The 23,177-nt window shown below is 41.2% G+C and overlaps 1 protein-coding gene across 1 annotated transcript in view; it reads right to left on the bottom strand.

Annotated features, from left to right (window-relative positions):
* Positions 1-23,177, bottom strand: part of CCDC170 (coiled-coil domain containing 170) — a 97,153-nt gene that overhangs the window by 53,835 nt on the left and 20,141 nt on the right. Inside the window, 4 exon segments of the mRNA XM_030556593.1 lie at positions 4,397-4,714; positions 10,521-10,706; positions 12,800-12,944; positions 20,461-20,717. Coding sequence (XP_030412453.1) covers positions 4,397-4,714; positions 10,521-10,706; positions 12,800-12,944; positions 20,461-20,717 — 906 coding nt within the window.

Raw genomic sequence — 23,177 nt, 5'->3', positions numbered from 1 at the left:
CACACAGGACCCAGGTCATGGATTTCTGAAGGAAAGTTTTCCTTCTTCTCTATGGAATCTTTTCCATCAAAGGGATCGAGCCTCACATAACATCCTCTTTCAGTAGAAAATTATTTAATCTTTTGTTAGATTTGAAGTTACTCCCATTTGATGCACAATCTGATTATACAAGCAAGTCAGTAAAAGCATGTATTTGCATATCAGCCGCTCTGTTACAACCATCAGCTGTTCAAACCAGAAAGCGCAACATATATTTTACTGGTATGGGTGTGGTTAAATGGATGCTAGCAAGATTAAATATAAAAACAAGATTTTTTAAAATCGGAGCCCACATTAAGGCTCCTAGATCTAAATAAAGGGCCTAATAAGAGGCCAAATTTTTAGAGGTATGAGCACCCAACAGTTCCTATTAAATTCTGGCCTGATTTTCAATGGGAGTTGCTGAGTGCTCAGCACTCCTGAAGAGCAAGAACCTTTACCTTAAGGTGCCCATTTCTGAACACAGAATCCTAGACATGTAGGGTTGGAAAGGGCCTTAGGAAGTCATCAAGTCCAGACCTCTGCACTGAGGCAGAACCTAGTAAACCCAGACCATCCCTGACAGGGGTTTGTCCAACTAGTTCTTTAAAATCTCCAATCATGGGCATTAAGCCTATTCCAAAGTGTGATGGGACACACCCTCATTCTGGTACAGAGAAGACTAACAAACTCTTCCTGGCCTCTTCAGCGCTAACAAGGCACACTTGCAAGGTTTGTTTAGCCTGGAGGGAGAAGAGCTTAAAAGAAGAAAAACTTACAGCAGAAAGGGGCAGTGAATAGGAAGAAGGCTGCTCTGTCCCAGAGACTGCTGGTAACAAAGGTGGTCCAGCTGAGGAGGAGACAGCCACCTCATGCACCGCTCATGAAGCTGGCCTGACTGGCAGCAAAGCAGTACGCCCCAGAACAAGAGGCAAAAGGTAAACCCCACAAAGGGGCAATAGACTGACAGACTAGGCCCATAGGGCTAAATCCCAAGAGACTGCCTGAGAGACTTGCCATCTTTTCAGCCAGATCCTCTTCTCTTGCAAAGGGAGGAGAGGAGGATAAGGCAATCCTTTGCCCATGACTGTTTGCCTCAGAGAGGTGCTGCCAACTTGGGGAAGAGAGAGAGAGAGAGAGAAAGTAAATGACAGAGTGGGACCTGGCCGGGAGGGAGGAATTCAGGGAGCCCCTGCACCCCACACAGACCTTAACAACCCTCACAGAAAGTTTTTCTTAATATTTAGCCTAACTCCTGCTTGCTGCAGATTAAACTCATTACTTCTTGGCCTACCTTCAGTGGACATGGAGAACAATTGAGCACAATTTTCTTTACAACAGCCCTTCGCATGTTTGAAGGCTTATTAGGTCCCCCTTCAGTCTTTTCTCACTGAGGAAACCATGCCCAATTTTTTAACCCTTCCTCATAGCTTTTCTAAATCTTATAAGTTTTGTTGCTCTCCTCTGAACTCTCTCCAATTTCTCTACATCTTTCCTAAAGTGTGGCACCCAGATCCAATACTCCACCTGAGGCCTCTCCAGCATCGAGTAGAGTGGAACAATTTCTACTCATGTCTAGTATACAACACTCCTGTTAATACACCCCAGAATATTAGCCTTTTTCACAACTGCACTGCATTGTTGACTCCTTCAATTTGTGATCCACTACGACCCTGAAATCCTTTTCAGCAGTATTAACACTTAGCCAGCTATTCACCATTTTTTAGTTGTGCATTGGATTTTCCTTCCTATATGTAGTCCTTTGCACTTGTCTTTATTGAATTTCATCGTGTTGAATTAAGACCAATTCTCCAATTTGTCACATTCATTTTGAATTCTAACCCTAATTCTAATTCTAACTAATTCTAACCTGTCTGCCAGAGTGTTTGCAACTCTGTTCCATCTTGATGTCATCCAGAAATTTTACAAGCATTGTCTCCATTCCATTATCCAAGTCATTAATGGGCACATGCACAAACACAATTTTTAAATTAATGTCTTCACCTGTGTTACTAACACAATTATTGAAATTGCTTTCATTATTAATGCTGTTTGCTTACTTTTTCTCTCTCTCTTTACTTGAAAAGTGAAACTAGACTTATCAGTTTCACTTTGTTTTTTAAAAAATCAATTAAAATATACCTATTTCCATTAGGTTTTGTATACACTTAACCATCTTAGTCTTAAAAAACACAATCAAAATGTTGGGTCTAAATCTATGACAACAAAGATTTAAAATTGGTGTCTACTGTAACTTAGTGGCTGATTTTTTCCTTTAGTATAATATGCTAAAGTACCATGGCAAATACGCTCAAATGTTTTTTCTTCTTTCCCCAGCAAATAAAGGATGACTCCTCTCATTCAAGATGTGAGATGACCAGCATGGCAGCCCAGTATGAATACTTGGAATGAAGGAAGAAAGTAACAGCCAGAAGGAGCAAGTGGTGAAGCAATTTCTACAATTTCTGCGTATACTACAGCTACAAACGGACTGAACATGGTTAGAGAACTAAATGGACAGATCCGGCATGCAACTGAGTCATATAAAAGACATAAATCACCTGAAGACATCCCCATTAAACTTCAGACACTGCTCTTAATCATCACTGGGCTTAAATCTGTTCCCAGTTAAACATTCCAATCAAGGGTATTGTATAAAAAGACGGCAAGCAGTCAACAAATGCACAAAATATTATTTCATACAAGAAATTCTCAGAAGATCTGGAATTTTAAAGTATACTAGTTACAGTGATACAGTCAGAGAGAGTGGAAAAAATGAAGTTTTCTGAAAACAGAATTTTGTAATAAAAAAAAATTCTAGTGCCTCAGTGGGGGGTGCTGGAAACCTGAAATTTGGCAAAGATGTTGACCCTAGGAGATGCTTTCCACTGGTCCAATGAAAATAGTTTTTGATGTGGCAGAATTATAAGGCTTTAACAATCATGTACCTCACATTTGCACATTTGTTTTATCATTTAACAAAAAACAATCTGCCAGTGTTCCATTGGCAATGCCCACAAAAATAGATTCATAATTTCCATGGAATAGATATATTCCACCTGATCTGTGCAGATGCATGTGTTAGAAAATTGAGTGGGATTTCAGTTTTAAATATGTAGGTGCTTTGTGGAATATGGTGTTGCGTAAGGAATCGGGGCTCAAATAATAAAGGTGCAGATGGAAGAGAAGACAGGATTCTGAAGAAGGCTATAGCCTCTTCCAAATTACAATGCATAAGTAAGAACACAAAGGCTGCTACTTCATTCCTTGCACATGTTGTGCAGTCCACAATGTTCTACTAGCATACAGCAAATATGGAATTCATTTCCATCAATTCCTTCTTCCTTTTTTCTAAAAAAGCTTGGAAGTTCTATATAAAACAGCTGCATCAAATGAACATTAAGGCTACAAATGTTAGGAAATGCCAAAATTAGGGCTATTATTAGAGATAGATTTTGCGCTGCACTTCTTAGGAGTATCCCTGGAGGAGGAGCCCGAAAGCTACCTTGGTGCCTTCTCAATTCTGCCAGCTCCAGGAGCTGGTGCCGCTCTTAAGACTGCTCTTACAATAGCTTCCCCATGGCTCTTAATGAAATGTTTCACAGTTCAAAACAGCTGTAGTGATGAACATAGTGGCCACTCCCTCACCAGCGTGCTGCAAGGGTTATCAGAGTACAGGTGCCACAGGAGGGGGACTATGATCTGGCCTTCAGTCTTTAATTATATGATCACTTCTTATTTTTTCCCCTCACAGAACTCACGACTTATTCACTATGTACGATGGACTGATCAGTGAAGGAGGCAGATGTTTAAAGTTCATTTTTTTCTTTGTTATTTAATGTGTGGTCCTGTGTCTCATACACTGCACAACATCAAAACTCCGCTAAAAAAATTTTTTCTTCATTCTTAGACTTTCCTACGATGCCACTCACAGGCGCCTCTGATCACCTAATGTTACTGAATTTACTTTCAGAATAATCCTGTGAGCACTCCATTTTACAGATGGGGGAAATGAGCAACAGACCAATCAAGTAATTTACCCAAAGTCACACCAAAGTGAGACCCAGTTCAGTGTCTTAAACACAAGAGCATCATTTCCCCTCCCTGAGGACTCCTGTCTGACTTCCTGACTAAATGAGCTTCATAACAAACTCTACAACTTCACTGAATGATCCAAAGTTGTTCTGGGCCCAGGCCTGTCCAATTTGCATACTGAATGAGGCAGGAGTCCTGTGGAAAAAATATTATATGACCACATTAGTTAAGATTCTATCATAAATGCAACACAAACATGCAGAGTATGGAATTATAGCTAATATGGAAAAGGAGCCATACAAAAATCAAGAAGATTGAATAGGTACAGAAGCAATCCACTTACTATCTTTTTGCTCTCTTCCATGCGGCCAAGTTCTCGAACTCGCTCCATGATGGCCTCCTCGGAGGGCTTAACTGTTACAGAACTGTTGCTAAGAAGGGTAGCAACTTGCTCTTTAAAAGCACTCAGCAGGCTCTGAGCAGTCCTGGCCTCGTCTATGCTGCCTTTCAGACTCCCATCCATCTCACTGGAACATCTCTTCAGGTGGTACAGTTCTTGCTTTGAGGCTTCCCAAGCCCTCTGGCTAGCAGCCAGCCTATCTTGGAGGCTTCTGATCTCCTTCTCTAGACTCTGTTTGGCTGTTAAAGCACTGTCCAGCTCCTAAAATATAAAAAACAGAAAACCAGGCTTAATCCAGGCCAAATATAAGGACTGGGGACTAAATGGCTAATTTTCAGCATGGAGAGGTGAGTAGCAGAGAGGTGCAGGAACTAGTAGCATTAGGGCCAAAATTGTTCATTATGGGCCCAATCTTGCAAGTCCTTCACAGACAGAATACCTAGTGACGCAAATAGGATTCCCACATGCATTTATCATCAATTACCTTCATGGTATAGAGAATGGGGAAGTAAGATTTGAAGATGACACAAAATTACTTAGCTCTATAAATACATTGCTTAGATTGTGATGACTTTCATTAAGAAAAACAGTGACTGGAAAACTCAGTGGTGGATGAAATTTAACACAGACAAGTGCTGATAATGCACACTAGAAGAAATGTGTAAAATTTAAAACTACTTGCATATACTGATGAGGTCTAAATTAGTGATATAGGAAAAGATCAAGGCAACATCTCAGCACACTCTATGAAGACATCTGAATAACAGAGCCTCAGGGGTTTTAAAAACAACAAAAAAAAAAGTAACAAATATACCAGGATTATTTCCACACAAAACAGGGGCGTGGCTAAATGAGAAAAAGTTATAATAGTGTATAAGGAAAGTGCAAATAGTCAAATATTGATTGGTTGTCTCATCTCAAAGACGGCACAGATGAGAGAGGTGGAGACATGAAGAATAAATCAGATTAGAGGCATGATGGGGAGACTTTCAAAGAAGGAGAAATTTAAAAACTGGCACTATGCAGGACCACATCATGTGGGGCCAAAGTTGTCAAAAGGAGGTGAGGAATGTCAATATCAAACTAGCCACCTTTCCCCTTGAGCCTACAGTTGCCCCTGCATGTGAATATTGCTCAGTCTGGGAAAGGACACAGCACCTGTGACCAAGTCCTGGCCTTGACCACCTTTATCAAAAACAGTTTTTGACAAAATCTAAAGACAGGCGTCTTCTTGGATTTGACTGCCACCTATGACACAATTTGGCACAAAGACCTTTTGTTTAAACTCTCTCAAGTTGCCCGCATTGAGTGTTTGAAGTAATAGAACTCTCTTTCTCCAACATAGGCAGTTTACAGTACACCTGGGCAACTGCTGTAATGATTGGAAGTGTCAAATTAATGGCTTCCCTCAAGGCTCAGTTCTTTCACCAATGCTGTTCAATGTGTACATCAACAACCTGCCAGTTATGATCCCTTGCAAGTTCATCTATGCCGACGACATCTGCTGTAGCCACCAAGCTGTCCTCAGAAATTGACAAGATCTTGAATGAAGATGTGAATCTCATGGCAGAGTATTATAGTCAATGGTACCTGCGGCAGAGCTTTTCTAAGACTGTTTCTAGTGTATTCCATCTGCATAATGCAAATGCAAACCAGGAGTTAAACATTTTCCTCAATGGCCAGTGCCTGCAGCATGATCCAAACCCAGTTTACCTCAGTGTGACATTGGATAAATCATTAATGTATCGCAACCATTGAGGAAGACAGCAGTCAAAGTCAGCACTCAGAACAACCTGCTCAGAAAATTGGCCGGTTCAATCTGGAATGTGAGTACCCAGAAGCTTAGATCATCAGCTGTTTCCCTCTGCTATTCAACAGCAGAGTACTGTGCTCCTGTCTGGTATCGCTCATCTCACGCGAAGTTGATCGATGTAGAGCTTAACAAAGCTATGCATACTGTGAGTGGGACTCTGTTGCCATGGCTACCAATACTTAACATAGCACCACCCCATATTTGCCATGAAAAGGTCTCTTTCACACTGCTGGCTAAGATCCATGAGAATAGCGACCTGCCGCTGTACACAGACCTTTTTGACCACCCGGCAGCTCGCTTGTCTTCTAGACACTTGTAATGAGGTTGGCTCTCACCTTTTATGAGCACCTCACATGGTCGATGGGTTCTTCGGCAAGTCTTCAGTGACTCAGCCCTCCAGCCACATCACACACTCTGTCTGTAGGTGGAATAGAACAAACCCGTTTTAATATACAGTCTTTACCTTCTCCCAGCCCTGGCCTGGGGCCAGACCTCCAGGGCTTCCTCCCTTAAGACATAATCTTCCTGCAGCCCTCCCTGGGCTGAGTTCTTGCTCAGTCCCCTCAGCCAGTCAGGAGCTCCTTCTTAGCTCTCCAGGTCCATGCCCACACTAAGATTTCCATGGTCCTGACGCTCTTTCACCCAGCCAGGAACATGATCCTCTCTTCCAGCTCCAGGCAGCAACTCTGCTGCTTCTTTTTATATGGTCCTCCTGGCCCCCAATTGTCTGCTCCTGCAGTCCCTCTGATTGGCTGCTTCCCTTGCAGCCACTCTAGGCCACCTGGAGAACTTCTCTTCTGCTCCTCTCTGGAACAGGGTGTGGTAGGGTTCCGAGGCCTCCAGAAAGGGGCCTCTAGGCCTTGTCCAGCCTGTCCCAATTCTTTTTATGCTCATTTATGCCACCACAGGACATGACGGTGGAATCTGCTTGGCACAAGTGGTCAATGAGGACAGTCCTTAATCACTCTCTCATCACTGATGCAACCTGTCCATCAGGTTTTGATCTGCCAAGGCACCTGTGTTCATCTCTGACTATGTCACATATCATTGTCGACTGCCCACTGACTTATTTCGATGGCAGGCTACTGGCTCTCCACCTGGCTGATGATGACACCATTAAATGGCTGGGTATGTTGCACATATGTCGACAAATCGGGACTCCGCAAATTTAGGGGACATGGCAGGATAGGTAAGGCAGGACGGCAGCCCTATCTAGCATCCCTGCAGAATCATCTTTAGAAATTCCTGAGGAAGTTAATTCTTGCATAGTCCTTCTATGTCCCTTAAAGGCAGGGTTCACAGCAGGAATACACAGACAATGATAGCAAAGGTCCCAAAGGAGCTATGTTGCCATGAGATACTGGAGCCTGGGGAATAATGCATAGGGGCTGCTGCTCTGTGAATACTCCAAGATCCTGAGAATATTCTCATGGATCTCATTGGATCTCACTGTTGTAAAGCCTTGACCCTTGCCTCATCTTGTGTAAACTCACAGCGCTTGCCAAGTAAATTTTCTCTTCTTTGTGATGATCCAGTCATCAGTTTGAGAAAGAGATAGAGGCAGTAGATAAGTCAAGGGTATATATAATAAGGAATGGTGTAGAGGCAGCCAGTTGGACCATGCTGCATACACTGTGCTGTGAAATAAGAACAAGAAACCATTCAATGAAAGAGAAAACATTTTAACACAGACAAAACCAAAAACATGGTTCTGCTTCATTTAATCAGCCTGTGAAACTCTTTGCCCCAGAATATTAATAAGACAAACAGTTTAGTAAGATTTTTAAAAGGATTAGAGATTTATATGAATAAGAATAAATTCCTCAGTCAAACCAGCTGGGATTATGATGTAGCAAGGAATATAATGCTTCACACTTCAGGGCACTGTTTGATTAACAACTAAGAATGGGAAGGAATTTCCCTTCCCACAAGGTACAACTTTACATGACAAGGTGGGTACATTTACAGGGAGTCATTTGCCTTCTCCAGAAGCATCAGGTTTCAAATACCGTGGGAGGCAGGATACCAGACTTAATTGGTCAGGTCTGTTGCAATGTGATAATCTCAGTGTTAACTATATTTAAGAATAAACAAAGAAATAAAACCATATTAATTAAGTAAATACTGTCATTGCCCATTACTAAACTAATTTTAGAAATAACTGTCAACCAAATCTTGGCATAGTTCATTTTATTTCCCTTCTTCAACTATAAAGAAGTCCTCTTAACAGAGAAATTATGCCCAGAATCAAATTATGGGTATTATAGGAAAGAATGAAGGGAGGTCTATTCCAATTATAACATTACTTCATCAGTCTGTAGATTTCCTTTCATGGGTCGCAGTACAACAGCAACTAGTCAACATAAGTGTGAGCACTAACCAGTTATGATCTCAGTTTATTTTTTTAAAATTTGCAAACAAATACAGTTGCTTCAAAAGGCCGCGGTACCAAAATGACAAATTGGATAAAATAATTCAAAAGGAACACAATTATTATGCCTCTTTCTCATTTTAAGTGTCATGGGTTATAGCAAACCATTTATTTTTTTTAAACTTTCTTTTTAAGAGTCATATTTACAAGTCAGCTGATGCATACATCTTAAAAAAAATAAACAAATGCAAGTTGAAAAATGTAGTAAAATTCTACGTTAAAATTAAATGCTGAACAGCTTCATAGATATAGTTTATCAGGTCAATATATGTATTTAACACATTTTTAATTATAATTTTTAGGATGGTCTTGCCAATCTTAGCAAATGTTGGAACTGCAGACAAGAAAATGCCAATATCTCAGATAGTCTGTGTATTCATAAAAAATTGTGCATATTACAAGCCAGATCCAACGCCGACTGAATTCAATGAAAAATTCCAACTGACTTCAGTGGATTTTGTATCATGGATTTTGGAGTCACGCTGCTAGCCATGATTTCTCAGTGTGCAAGTCAAATGACTATTTATGATTATGAAGTATGAGTTTATTATACCATACATATAATCTGGTATCTGACAGATAAGATACTTCACTACCAGTTCCTTTAATGGAATCTTTAGGAAAACATTTTGTTAAATATTATTCAATGAATTTCTCTCTATTTCTGAAGAACAAATTTTACAGCAATTTAAAAAAAAAAATCTGGCTCCAATTGCATCTCCGCATGCTCCTAATTCTCTGTGGAAGAATACTTGTAATACTCCCTCAAGCTTACTTCAAGCAATAAAATATGGATTTCTTGGCATACATTTCTACTCATCTATCAGACTCCTACCTCAGAGTAAAATCAATAGTTCTATACGTTCATGCAGACTTACACAACATCCGCCCAGCTACCACTTTGAGAAGGCAATAACCGGGGATACAGTTGTTGAATGAGAGTGAAAACATTACTCTATCGGCATATAGGAAACATCAACACTAAAGCAGAGCTCTCTAACCAAAGCACTTTAATCTCCTAATATTCTTGAGCCTTCATGAACTTGAAGGTGATAACAGAAAAATACTTCTTTTAAAACTAAGCATAAAAAAAAATCTCCAATCAAACACCCTAGCCTGATAAGAGTTTTCCAAACTAAATTTTGTTGGTAATAGCATGTGTTGAAATCTTACCATAGTTTACTTTCATTTCACACCATGTTCTTCTACTGAAAAATGCATTTTTCATTTCTAGAAACAGATCTCTAGGACACACACAGGGCGGGTGCAACCATATAGGCGGACTAGGCGGCTGCCTAGGGAGCCGAGATTTGGGGGCGCCAAAAAGCGCCTCCCAATTTTTTTTTAAATGGTTGAGCAGCTGCTGCTGCTGGGACAGAGAGGGAGTCTGAGCTGCTGGCGGCAGTCGGCAGCCCAGGGCGTCCCCTGGGTCAGGGCGCCTCCGCGGCAGCCCGCAGTCCAGGGGTCCTCTGGGTCAGGGCGCCGCCGTGGCAGCGGGCAGCCCAGGGAGCCCCTGGGTCAGGGCGCCTCCGCGGCAGCCCACAGTCCAGGGTGTCCTCTGGGTCAGGGCGCCGCCGTGCCAGCGGGCAGCCCAGGGTGTCCCCTACGTCAAGGCACAACCGGAAGGGCGACAGGCTGCTCCTGTGGAGCTGCCACAGTGGTACCCATGGACGGTTGGTGGACCACTCGCAGGCATAACTGCAGCAGCTCCACCGGAGCCGCGGGACCAGCGCGCGGGGCGGCGAAATAGCCGTCCGCCTAGTGCGTTCAAAACCTAGCGCCGGTCCTGGACACACAGACATGCACACTAGAAAATAATTTACCTTGCTAAGCTTGTCCATGTCTTGGGAGTAGGTTACAGCCTTTTTCTGCTCTTTGCTGACTTCCGAAACAAGCCTCATGATGGTTTCTCTGCTAGCTTTTGACTCTATCTCATGAACATTGATAGCCTCTGCAAGAGTGGCAATCTGCCCTTTTAGCATTGTATTTTCTTTATGCATCTGATTTACCTAGACAGACAGACAATTCAAATAGTACATATTATACAATTCTTACACTGTTTTCTGTTAACGATTGTCTTCACTCATTTAAATGCATTTTCTGTTCCTTGTCATCATAAAAAATTGTTCTTTGTAAAACCTTTAGGGTCAGATCTATGACTATGTTCTTCTATTCATTTCCAATGTTTCCTTATAAACAAAGTCAAAAGAGCCCATAATATACCACGAGAAAAGTATGCCTTAGCATAGCAAAGGTTAATTTCGTTTAGTTATCCACATACAAATTCTCAGCACTAGATCAATCATCATCTGGAGGGCTGTTGTTATTTCTGCATGTCCACACTGGTGATAAGGCAGGGCAGAAAATAAAAATAGATTATACAACTATCTTTATGTGGGAAGCAGACAGCTTTTCCATAAGATTTATGGCTAGCAAGCATTTGAAATGGGAAATTAGCACTGGACATTGAGAAGTGATTTTATATTTGAAATATTCTGAGTCATAGGGAGCCAAGTGATTTGGCAGCAGACTCTTCTTGACCATATGAGAGAGTAAGGTTATCTCCTAACAAAAAGGATTTGGGGAGCTCTTTTGAGCAGCAGCCAGAATTCAGGGAAAGACGAGCCCCAAGCATGATCTTGATCTGTTGAGATAATGCTGCAGAAACTCCAAGAAGTGTAAAGCCCCACAGGTCTAAAACCCAAGCCTGTAAAACTACCAAGTAGCTGGCAGCTCCAGTCTGCCACCCAGCAGCAGCTGTAACCAACCTGCACTCCATTTCCCATGACCCCATACGGACACAGACCATGGGAAGTTCCATCTCAAGAGTCTGATAGACAGCAGCCCCATGGCTCCTGATTGGCTCAATGCCCTATATAAAGCCAAGGAGCATTCCAGGAAGTGTCCAGGGAACTGGCGACTCTGTAGCTGCCATGACCTTTCCTGCTCAATCTCAGCTTGATTTGAACTTTGCCACCTGACTCGAACCTTGAAACCTGACTTAGACTCTGACACTGGCCTGGACTTCACTACAAACTCCTCTGCTACTCCTAGCCTCAGGTTTGCCACTGCTCTGTCCCTTGGCCCTGACTGCCATTGTGGGAATCCTACAAATCTGGGGTGGGGAATATCTCATGACACTTCAAAACGAGCAGAAAAATACAGGATTATATGTCTCCTTGAGTCCTACTTGAATGATGACTAAAGGTGAAGGTGGCTCCTATTCTGTCTTTAACTCTAGTCGTTGCTGAGAGAAAAGACATAGATGAGGGGGGGAATCCAGAACAAATAATCTGTTCTAATACATACTGCTTTCCGTGTACCCCTTAGAAAAGAAGTAGAAGTGTAAGACTAGCCAGAGAGTGCAAAAGATGTACTAAAGGTGGGTAGGGAGTGCCATTGATTTCATTTTCCTGAATGGGAGCTCAGCTTTCAAAATTTTGGGAAATGCTGGAGGAGAAAGGTATTAAAGATTTTGTATAGCATTCTCTCAGAACTATGCATAATCAATGAATAAAATTCAATTGTACCTTGTAGTAATTGTGAGTGTTTTGGTACAGGTTCAGAATTAAGGTTGTTTCAGGGTATGTCCCTGAGAATGTTTCTGTTTAATGGCATGACTGCATTAAATGAGTGTTAAGAGTACTGCCAGAATTGTCATAGTGGAATTTTATAGGTTTATTTTTTAATATTTTTAGATAAGCATTCAGTTGTATGTATTTTCTTGATTTATACTTAGCAATCATAATTGTAAATTAATATTATAGGACCATACATAAGGCCTCCTGGATTTCAGTGAGAGCTGTGGGAGATCATCACCTCTGAAAACCAGGGCAATACTTGTAAACACTATTTTTATGGTAATGTGCTCTGTATATCCTTATTTGACAACAAAATTCTGATCTTTAACATTTAACTTGTTTAAACAAGTGTTCTGTTTTTCTATTATAGAAGAAAATTGCAGTATTAAATTTTCTACATCAAACCAAATATTTCAAAGAAGTGCATCCTTCTACATTAATATCTATTAGAGCAATACAATGCAGTTAAATATTTAATAAGTCTCTTCAGTATGTAGGAAAAAATAACTGCACATAAACACCTTTGAAATTAAATGTTTGTGTGGTTCCTCTTTTCCTCTGATGTCTACGTCCAAGAATCCGGAAAGCTGTGCTAAGAATTCACCATGCTTCCAGCTGATCTTAGAAGCTCGATTCTTGCTTTCTTCACACTCATTCAAATATTTGCTAGTCAGACAAAACAAACACACATCAGGAGGAATATTTACAAACAGTATTTTCTAAAGCAAAAGGCAAAATTATCTCAAGCTCATTGCTTCAGCCTACCTATTCTAGTACAACCTTCACCAAAGTTAAATGTGGTTTAATGCATATATGATGGGCCAACAGGGGCGGGGAGCACTATTAGATGCAGCACATTCTGCCCCTAAGAAAGCAAGCGCCTCACAGACTTATCAAATGATGCCCCTCTGATGATGGGCTCTGAAGTTCTCTCTTCAGTCCATGCCAGCAAGATGTTTCTATGATGTGGCTTGTTTGATAGTTGTCCTATTACGAGTAAAGCATGGGTTGGAAAGGAAGGAAACTCCAGAAGCACTCCCCAATACACACCCTTGGAAAAATACCATGTATTAAAATCATGTTCTGTATTTTAATAAATAGCATAATTTTTGTAATTGAAATTAATAAAACAATTACTATATTTTTTAACACACTGGATGAACTACTGGTTCCACATCACCAATTATGCATATTTAAGAGGACACTTAACTCTTTGGTTGAATTTTATTTTTTTTTTTAATTTCTGATGGACAACCTTTACTCAAAGCCCCAAGAGAACAGAAAACTCACATAAAGCCAGAGACTTTTGCCTTGAATTGTGCACAGAAGGTGAAGTTACTTTTCAGTTACAGTAACTGGACTCCCACCGCAGAACCCCCAAATAGGGATTCCACAGTAGAGGGGACAGAAGGGTGAGAATGTGCATATGGACAACACATCTCAAAGAACTTCCCATTCTCCTCCAGATGATTGTCCATATCCATATACCACTGCTAATGACTCCCAAGCAGCAACTGTGCTAAGGAGGTGGGAACTAAGTGTAATTATTTAAATAGTGAAGAACTGCTATACTCTTTGGGCCTGGAGGCCTCAGTCATGATGTCATGTCTTGGGAACATGTACATTGATGCCCAAGTGGCTGCTTTACAAATGCAGTACAAATAGGGTGACTAGATGTCCTGATTTTATAGGGACAGTCCCGATACTCTGGACTTTGTCTTATACAGAAGCCTATTACCTCTCCATCCCATCCCAATTTTTCACACTTGCTATCTGTTCACCCTAAGTAGAACCTCAGAGTTACAAACCTCGGGAATGGAGGTTGTTCATAACTCTGAAACACATTATGTTTGTTCTTTCAAGTTTATAACTGAACATTGATTTAATGTAGCTTTGAAACTTTACTATGCAGAAGAAAAATGCTGCTTTTAACCATCTTAATTTAAATGAAAATAAGCACAGAAACAGGTTCCTTACCTTGTCAAAAAAAATTTAAGCTTTCCTTTTTTCTTTTTGGAAGTAGTTTACGTTTAACACAGCACTGTACTATATTAGCTTTTTTTATTTGTCTCTGCTGCTGCCTGCATAGTTCTGGTTCCAAATGAAGTGTGTGGTTGACTGGTTAGTCCATAACTCTGATGTTCAGAACTCTGATGTTCTACTGTGTTTGACAATGGTAGACTTCACAGTGATGCTGCTGGTACAACTTGCACTCTAGTGGAGTGAGCCTGATGGATGGTGGATCTACCATGGCCACTTCACGGCATGTTTTAATACCATCAGAAATTCAGTTTTATGGTATCTGGGATGAACTTGCAGAACCTTTTGACCTCTCTGTGATGGAGCTTAACATAAAGTCTTAGTGATTTTCTAAATACTTCGGTTCTGTTTAAATAGTAGGCCAGTGCTCTCCTGACGTGTAGAGCAGGATTTTTCAATCCCCTGGGTTATGATCCAAAACTAGGGTGCCAGAATGTGGCACACATTCACATAGGAAGCCCGGAGAGGAGAGTATCAGGTCCTACCCCCGGGGTGAAGGCAGGCCCTGGGCAGTTTCAAAGCCCACCCTGCATTCACCCTTCAATGGTCCTGTAAGGCTGGCTGCACTCAACTCCCTGCTCCAGGAGTTGATACCTGGTGCACAGCATTGCAGTGCTGCTCAGGTTTGGCCCAGCTGCTCCTCCAGGCCAAATTTGAGTAAGTGGTGCTGTGAGCCTCTGCACAAAGTCACTACATCACTCTCCCAAATTTGGCCCAGCAACCCCACAGGCTAAATCCGAGCAGTGCTGCAACCTCAAAGGTCACATTGCCTGGAGAGAGGAGCCGAGCTCACCCAGTTCCATGGGATAGGAGCCACACAAGTTGCCACTATGGAATGCCGGGTGTAATTATTTAGTATTTACTACATTAATGTGTACATTGTATTTCTTACCCACAATATATTTAGTAAACCAGATTTTTTTTTTGCACTAAAGCTATTTACTGGTCACAAGAAGCCATCAAAGTTTAAAAACAGGGGCTAAACCCAAAAGGCTGAGAACCACTAGTTTAGAGTGTGCAACATTGCCCCAGATTTGGATGCATGAGGTTTGGGGGGAAAATACCGGTAAGTGTATTTTTTGGTTCTAGTGGAAGTCTCTCACAATTCTGGGGAGACGTAGGGTGTATGCTCCACCTTGTCTGGGTGGAGCACTATATAGGGTGGGTCAGCCATCAGTGCCTGAATCTCCTCTACTGGGCTGGCAGAAGTTATAGTGATTAAAAATGCAATTTTCACAGAAAGGTGTAGAAAGGAAGAAAAGGCCATTGGCCAAGGAATAGTAGGTCCCTGAAGGCTGAGAGTACCACTTTTAAGTTCCATGAGCCAGGTTCCTTGATTGGTGGGAATACCTTAATTAGGGCCTTCAGGAACCTAATTACTAACAGGTTAAGGAAAAAATGGTATAGTTCTCCACTAGTGGAAGATGAGCTGAGATGACCAGTAGGTAATGCCTGACTGAACTGAGTGATGGGTCTTGCATTTTAGTTTGGGTAAGTAGTCAAGAATTTCAGGGATCAAAGAATGATGTGGTACCACTGATTTTTGGTGGCACCAGTGAAAAACGTCATCCATTTTGACAGGCAGGTTCTTCTTGTTGATTCTTTTCTGCTGCTTATTAGAACTTCTCTAACTAGAGAGGTGCAGGCCTGCTCTATAGATAACAACCACCCTTGCTGTGAGCTGCAAGGATACAAGAGTCAGGTGTTGGGTCTATCGCTTGTTCTGAGACAGCAGGTCTGGGAGCAGAAGAAAGGCTCAGTAGGTCTGTGAACTAGAACTGTCAAGGCCACACTGGAGCTATGAGAACTAGCTTGGCCTAGTCCTGTTTCAGTTTGCAAAGTACTCGGGCAATAAGAGGGGCCAAGGGGAAGCATATATCACAGGGGTTCTCAAACTGGAGGTCGGGACCGCTCAGGAGGTTGCGAGGTTATTACATGGGGGGTTGTGAGCTGTCAGAATCCTCCCCAAGCCCTATTTTGCCTCCAGCATTTATAATAGTGTTAAAATATATTTAAGAGTGTTTTTTAATTTATAAGGTGGGGGTCACATTCAGAGGCTTGCAATGTGAAAGGGGTCACCAATACAAAAGTTTGAGAACCACTGATATATCAGGTCTCCTGTCCACAGTAACATAAAGGCATCTGCGATGGATTCCAGTCTCATTCCACCCCTTGAGCAGAATCTCAGGCACTTGTTGTATTGAGTGGCAAACAGGTCCATTTTGGGATTGCCCCAGTCCATGAAGATGTCCAACAGAATCTTGTCTTTGATCTCCCATTCACGATCTCGGAGGAAGTATCTGCTGAGATTGTCCACAAGCATATTCTGCAGTCCAGGTAAGTGAACCTCCACACCAGCAATAACTATATGTCTGAAGCATCCGTTCCAGAGCATGATGGCTTCCTGGCAGAGTAGGAAAGGCCTGTCTCCAACTTGTTTCTTGATATAAAACATGGTGGTCATGTTGCTGATCATGATTTATAGGGACTGCCCTTCTATTAGGTGGAGAAAGGACTCACAGACCTCCTGTATGGTTTGAGTTTTAGGAGATTGATGTACGTTCTCTTTGCTCTTGGGGACCATAAATCCTGTGTCTTTAATGTGTCCATGTGAGCACCCCATTGTAGCAAGGATGTGTCTGTCACTATAGTCTTCGATCGCAGGAGCATCCAGAAGGCAACTCCTCTGCAAGCATTCTTTTTCCCCACCATTTCAGAGAAGACAGGACCATGGGTGAGTTAATGAGGCATCCAGGCAATTTTTGGAGGGTATGTAAAACAGCCTCTACTAATCCTGCTAGCAGTGGAGGTGAAGTCTAGCAAGCGGTATCAAAAAGGTGCAAGAGGCCATATGATCTAGAAGGGCAAGTGTAGAAGGGTTCGGCCGGGTCCGTCCCTCTCCGGGGCAGCGGGGAACCAGACCGACGGACCTAGCGAAGCAGGTTATTTCGGGGGAACTAGCCTGGCAGCGGGGTTTCAACAAACAGCTCTATTCCACAGATGCAGGCCCTTGTACCTCTTCTGGGTAGCTTGCCACAGGCAGGCTTAACAGCTTCCCCCGAGTCTGGTCGGCATCAGGCCTTGGCTGGTCTGACCAATCCTCAGCTCGGTCGCAGACTGCAGGAGTCTCCCCATCGGGAGCTAGGCCACAAGCATCTGGCTTCTCGGCAGCCAGGGCTCTAGTGAGCTCTGGGCTTGGGCTTTTGTACTTCCTGTCCTGTGCCCTGACCTATCGGGGGCGGGTGCAAGCTCCACTGGCTCCGCTCACTTTGGCGTCCGGAAGGGCTCATCCCTCTCCGGGGCAGCAGAGAATCAGATTGCCTCGCTACGGCAAGGCACAACCTTCCATTGATACATGGATTTCCCTCCAACTGAGAGTTAGAATGGACAGATTCTCAAATATGTTTTGAGGCATATAGGCCCTGGATGTGGAAGAGTCTAAGATCACACCAATGAATTCAATCCTCTGATCTGGAATTACCATCTATTTCCATTTGTTGACTTTCAGGCCTGACCTCTGAAAGAGGCTGAATGCATTTTGGATGGCTTCAGAAACCTGTTGAGGAGCGGTCCCCCATATAAGCCAATCATCCAGGTAAAATAATTTATTGATGTTAAATCTTCTCACGTAAGCTGCCACTACTGATAGCACCTTGCTAGATCTCCTCAAAGTTGTGGAGAGTCCAAAAGGCAGGGTTCAATATTGACAGTGGTCCTGGCCGACCATATATCTTAGGTACTTCTTGTAGGAAAAATGATGGAGACGTGGAAGTACTCATCCTGCAGCACAAGATATTTGAACCTGTCTCCAGACTCTAGAATTGAGATTATCAGTGTGAGGGATACCATTCTGAACTTCAACTTGTGAATGAATGTGAGGTTCTGCAAGTCCAAGATGAGTTGCCAGCCTTCCTTTTTCTTCAGGATAAGAAAACAGCTGCTCTAAAACCTTTCCCTCTGGACTGAGGAGGGACCTCTTCCATCACACTGAGAGAAAGGAGCATGAGGACCTATTGATATTATAGATCCTTGTGAGAAGAATCCTGGGAAAGGAAAATTGAGTGTAGGCACTGCTGAAAACAAGATGGTGTACCCATGTCTTATTGCGTCTTTGGCTCGTTGGTCGGGGGTGAAATAGCCAAGGGAACCTCACGGGAAGGAATGCCATCACATCTTCAATGTTAACTATTTCAGAGACTTCTCTAAAACACATGTCCAAAATGACTGGTTACATGACATACCATCAAATTTATCCTGTTCTATACATCAATTTTTTCCCCAACATAACAGTGAGCTACCCCCATGAACAGCATGTGTGTACAATATGTTCTCTATGACTACTGTCTCATTGGAAGATACGACAACCAGGAATTTTCTTGAAAGTTAATGAAAATAAATTTCTTAAGTGACAGCAACAGCACATAGCATTAACCCACCCTTTTTTAAAGACAGAGTACATTTGATCAAGTGAATTTCTGCAGAAATACCTGCACCTCTGATGTGTCTGAAGCCACAAGACTGACCTAGCAAAACTAACCTGTGTGTGTATACATGGTTAGATCAGAATACACTTTTGTTTGGCATGCATACGGTCCTGAAGACTGTTAAATTGATAAAGTCAGCATAGGACATTGCATCTTTTACAATGTAAAGTTGTATATGACAAAAAACACTGCCCAATGAATAGTGGGAGGGAAAAAATCAGTGGATTGGAGTATCTAACAAAAGGCATATCAGAGCTGCACATGCTGGTAGATACTGTATGTAAGCTTTCTTCCTACCCTAACAGCTATCACCAACAATGGTTCTTTTCCTCTCTCTTGGCATAACTATAACTACAAACATACCACAATATCTGAACATCTTGATATTGAATTATCGAGAGTGGTGTATGTAATAGAGAAAAATACAAAAGGTCATATTAATATAACATTATTAGTTACAAATATGAAAGTTCAAATACACAGAAATGAAAAATTTAAAAATTTTCACAGTAAGTTGAGCCACGTTGTACAAACTGCATATTTTCCAGTGTATACTTACATAAAAAGTAACATATTCATGTATGTATTTAAAAACAAATACACAAATTGAAATTACAATGCATACATAACATAACTGAATTTTTCATATTATGAAAACCTTACTTTTCTGGTTTCATGACTATTGAGCATTTAAATACGCAATCAAGATCTTAAGCACAAGTTCTCCTATTTTCACTTCCCTGCTTTTTCTTTCAGGGAAAATCCAAGCTATTAAGCTGGAAGAGCTCACAAACTCCACTGGTGAAACTAATGGATCTTCTAAATCCTTAGAAATTCAGACTGGGGAGATTACAGACTCAGTGACCGCTGGTGAAACTTATAGGAAAGTCCTACAGATTTGCAGCTGCAAGTGATTAAACGCTTCACTGGAGTAAACCTCCCTCCTGCAGAGTTCATTTATAATCTCTGTAAAAACATATTGCTTTTCTGTCAAGTGCTACTGGCTGCCATCAGACAAGTCTTTGGTTCCAACAAGCACAGACCTAGTTACTGTCAGTAAGAGCATCAAGCATTCTTTCAGATTCAGTGGAATAAATAATTTAGCCTCTTTATTTAATACAAACAGCTATAAACAATGGAGGATGGCCCAGACTATGTGGCGGGTTAGGGATTTCCCCGATTGAAAACACAGGGGCTAAAAGATTGTTTTTTCAGCCTGCGTGTGGTAGAAGCAGAAAAAGCCTGTAGAAGGCATGGTGAATGTGACCCTAAGAGGAAGCAGAAAAAGACTGTCAGGCACAGAGCTTGCTGGAGTGGCACACTTAGGGGTATCTAAGCTAAGGAAGCATGCCTGCTATTTGTTTCTACTATGATCGGGGAAACTGGGCTTTGTGTACATTATTTGTAAATAAACAAGATTACACCAAAGAATATACCTGACTCATATCAAGTTCTCTTCCTAAAGGGCACAACTCTGCAAGGCCCTGAATACTGGCTAACTGCCCAGGCCAAAGGGGCAATAATATACAGCTCAATATAAAGCTGTAAATCTGTTTCTGCACCGAAATTTGACTACAAAGGCAGTTTTCTATGTTGGCAACTATAGTACAGTGACATCTCAACCCAAAATTATACCACAGCTTGATTGAAACTCTTACTTCAGTTTGGCTTCTTGGTCATGGATCTCTTCCTTCAGCTCCCAATTCTCCTGGAGCAAAACCTGTGCTGTTAGGTCTGTCTGTTTTTTGGAAGTGGCAAGCACACCTGATTCCTCTTCCATCTCCTGAACGCGATTTTGCAAAGAGAGGAGCAGAGAGGATTGTCTAGCATTCTTTTCCTTGTAGCTTTCCACTTCAGCCTTCAGCTCTTGCAATGAGACTTCTTTAGAGACCATTTTGGATCTTAGATCTAGAAGCTACAGACAGAGCAGAGGAAGTGAGGAAAAAACAAATTGTAGAAGAATTCAATATAGACTACACATTTGAACGGTCTTAAATTATTATTTAATTTAATTATAATTAAATTGTTTATTTTTTAAAAATCTGGCAAGAAATACCTTTTGGAATCAAAGTATCTTATTCTTCTACTCTATTACCAACGGATTCAGTGGGGGGGGGGAAGTGACAATAGCTTTCATTTTTTCAATATTCACAGAAAGCAGTATGTAAACTCCAGCTTAAGTATGAAGTAAACAAAAATAGCCACATTGCTTTCAGTGCCATTGGAAACAATAGCAAAAATATGCATTAGCCAAATAAAATGGGCAAAGTTAGTAAGAAGAAAAATGTTATTTTTAAATATCTATAAAAGGTATTAAAAAAACAGAGCAGAAACAAAAAGAACCACTGTTTTTTAAATTATTTTAAATGGAGTTTTATATTAGGTTGAAACAACATTAAGGTTTGTAAAAATCACATGTTCAAAAGTTAGGAAATGGCAGAATTAAGGTTTCCTGAGAAACCTTAATGATACGGTCTTTAATTGTGATCACACATTTTTTCACAAGATCTCTGCCTCCTTGTTCTCAGTTCTGGTGTCTGGTGCCACAGTGGCCTCTCATTAATAAAAAGAGTAATTGCAAGAAAAGTCCTGCTCAGTCCTGGGCTGGAGCGTACTCACTAAGCTCTATGGCAGGAGTAATCAATAGGCAAACCGCAGGTCAAATCCAGACTGCCAGATGCTTTTGAACAGACCCCAAAATCTTTTTATTTACTTATTATCATCATACTTTTTTAAAAAATTATTTCTTCCAGAGTCTGGACCTTGACTATACTTTGACCAAGAAATTTGGACCTTGACAAAAAATAATTGACTACCCCTGCTCTATGGGAATGAAGCATGCTCACTGTGGCTGTGGCTCTAAAGAGCAGCAGAATGTTCAGGGAAGATAGAATGTTTGGAGAATTTTGCTAACAAACCTCTACACAGCATGCGCAAACAGTGATTTTCAGAGGCTTAATATTCAGTCAAGTGGATAAGGTAGATTTCCATAGGAACAGCAAAAGGCACCTCTCTGATTCCCTGGTGGCACTCCTTGCCTAATTTCAAGTCCCTGTTCCAAAGTATGAAAATGCTAGAGCTTCTCAACAAACAGTTGTAACTTTTTTTTTTAAATAAACACTGGCAAAATAATGTATTTTCCCTAGCCTCATTCTCAGAAAGAGTTGATCCATTTTTGCTGAAAATTTCCCAGAAACATTCAGCCTGAGGCAGACCTGGCATGTAAAGTTTCAGCCTAAATGGTCAAAGTTATAAACAACGAAAAACAGGGATTTACAATAGAAAGTGCTAAGCAACACTTAGGTGTTGTTTCCAGCTCCATTATAATGAAAAATATGCAATATGTGGCAGTTAGCTCTTACTATATGAAAATTAAAACTACGATTAACAAGCTATGTGAGTGCTCTTTTATGCAAGAAGGATGGATCTGTGATTAAGGCACTGGACTGGAACTCAGGAGATCAGAGTTTAATTCCTGGCTTTGCCAAAAATATCCTGTGTGACCACAGACATGATATCTAATCTCTCTGTGCTTTAATTCCCCAAGTAGACATGGGATAACAACACTTCCTTTTTCTCTCTTGTCAATTTAGACTTTATACCATTCAGAGTCCCTTATTATTAGTCTGTACAGCACCAAGCACAAGGGGGCTCTGAATTCAGCTGGGACATGTAGATGTTACAAACAGCAACATGAATTAAACAAGAATTTGAGTATTTTGGATGAAAGTGAAGCTGGCTTTCTTTACTCCCTTTCTGACTTTTCCAAAAACAGCAGTGAAAAAAATTCTATAAAGTGGTCTGTCATCATGAAAGTAAGTGAAGAGATTATTAAAGTATTTACTCCCTTCATTCAAGAGTTGGAATCGAGTAGAGGATCAACAAGAATCTCATCTTCTTTAATTCTTTCTGATGAAATGTAAAGCCAAGCTACTGATCACATACATTAATTAAAGATCACTAGGCACTTTTTGCAACAATGTAAGGGTTAACTGGCCAAATTCCAGGTCAGATAATTACATTCTACTGATCTACATTCAGCCCTGTTTCACTTGGATATAGTATTAATAAATTACTGTTCTAAACTGTTGCTTATCATTGCTGTGAACTATTTAAAAGTTGCTTGATTTCACAACAAATTTAGTTATATTTCATTCATGGGCAAAGTGAATTTTGATTTTGATGCACCATACAGGTGGATCCTAAGCATTTTACACAGATAGAGAAGGAGAGAAAGAGAATATGCTCTTGTAACATTTATTAAATGCTTTAGACACCACCTGGATGAGGAGTGCTATCAGTATAGGATGCTATCATTCATTTCTATCAGCACAGAAAAACCACCTCTCTGCATGACTGTACTGCACGGCTGTAT

Source organism: Gopherus evgoodei, chromosome 3 (genome assembly GCF_007399415.2).
Source record: "Gopherus evgoodei ecotype Sinaloan lineage chromosome 3, rGopEvg1_v1.p, whole genome shotgun sequence".
NCBI classification, from domain to species: Eukaryota; Metazoa; Chordata; order Testudines; family Testudinidae; genus Gopherus; species Gopherus evgoodei.
This window is presented reverse-complemented; position numbering and strand designations above follow the sequence as displayed.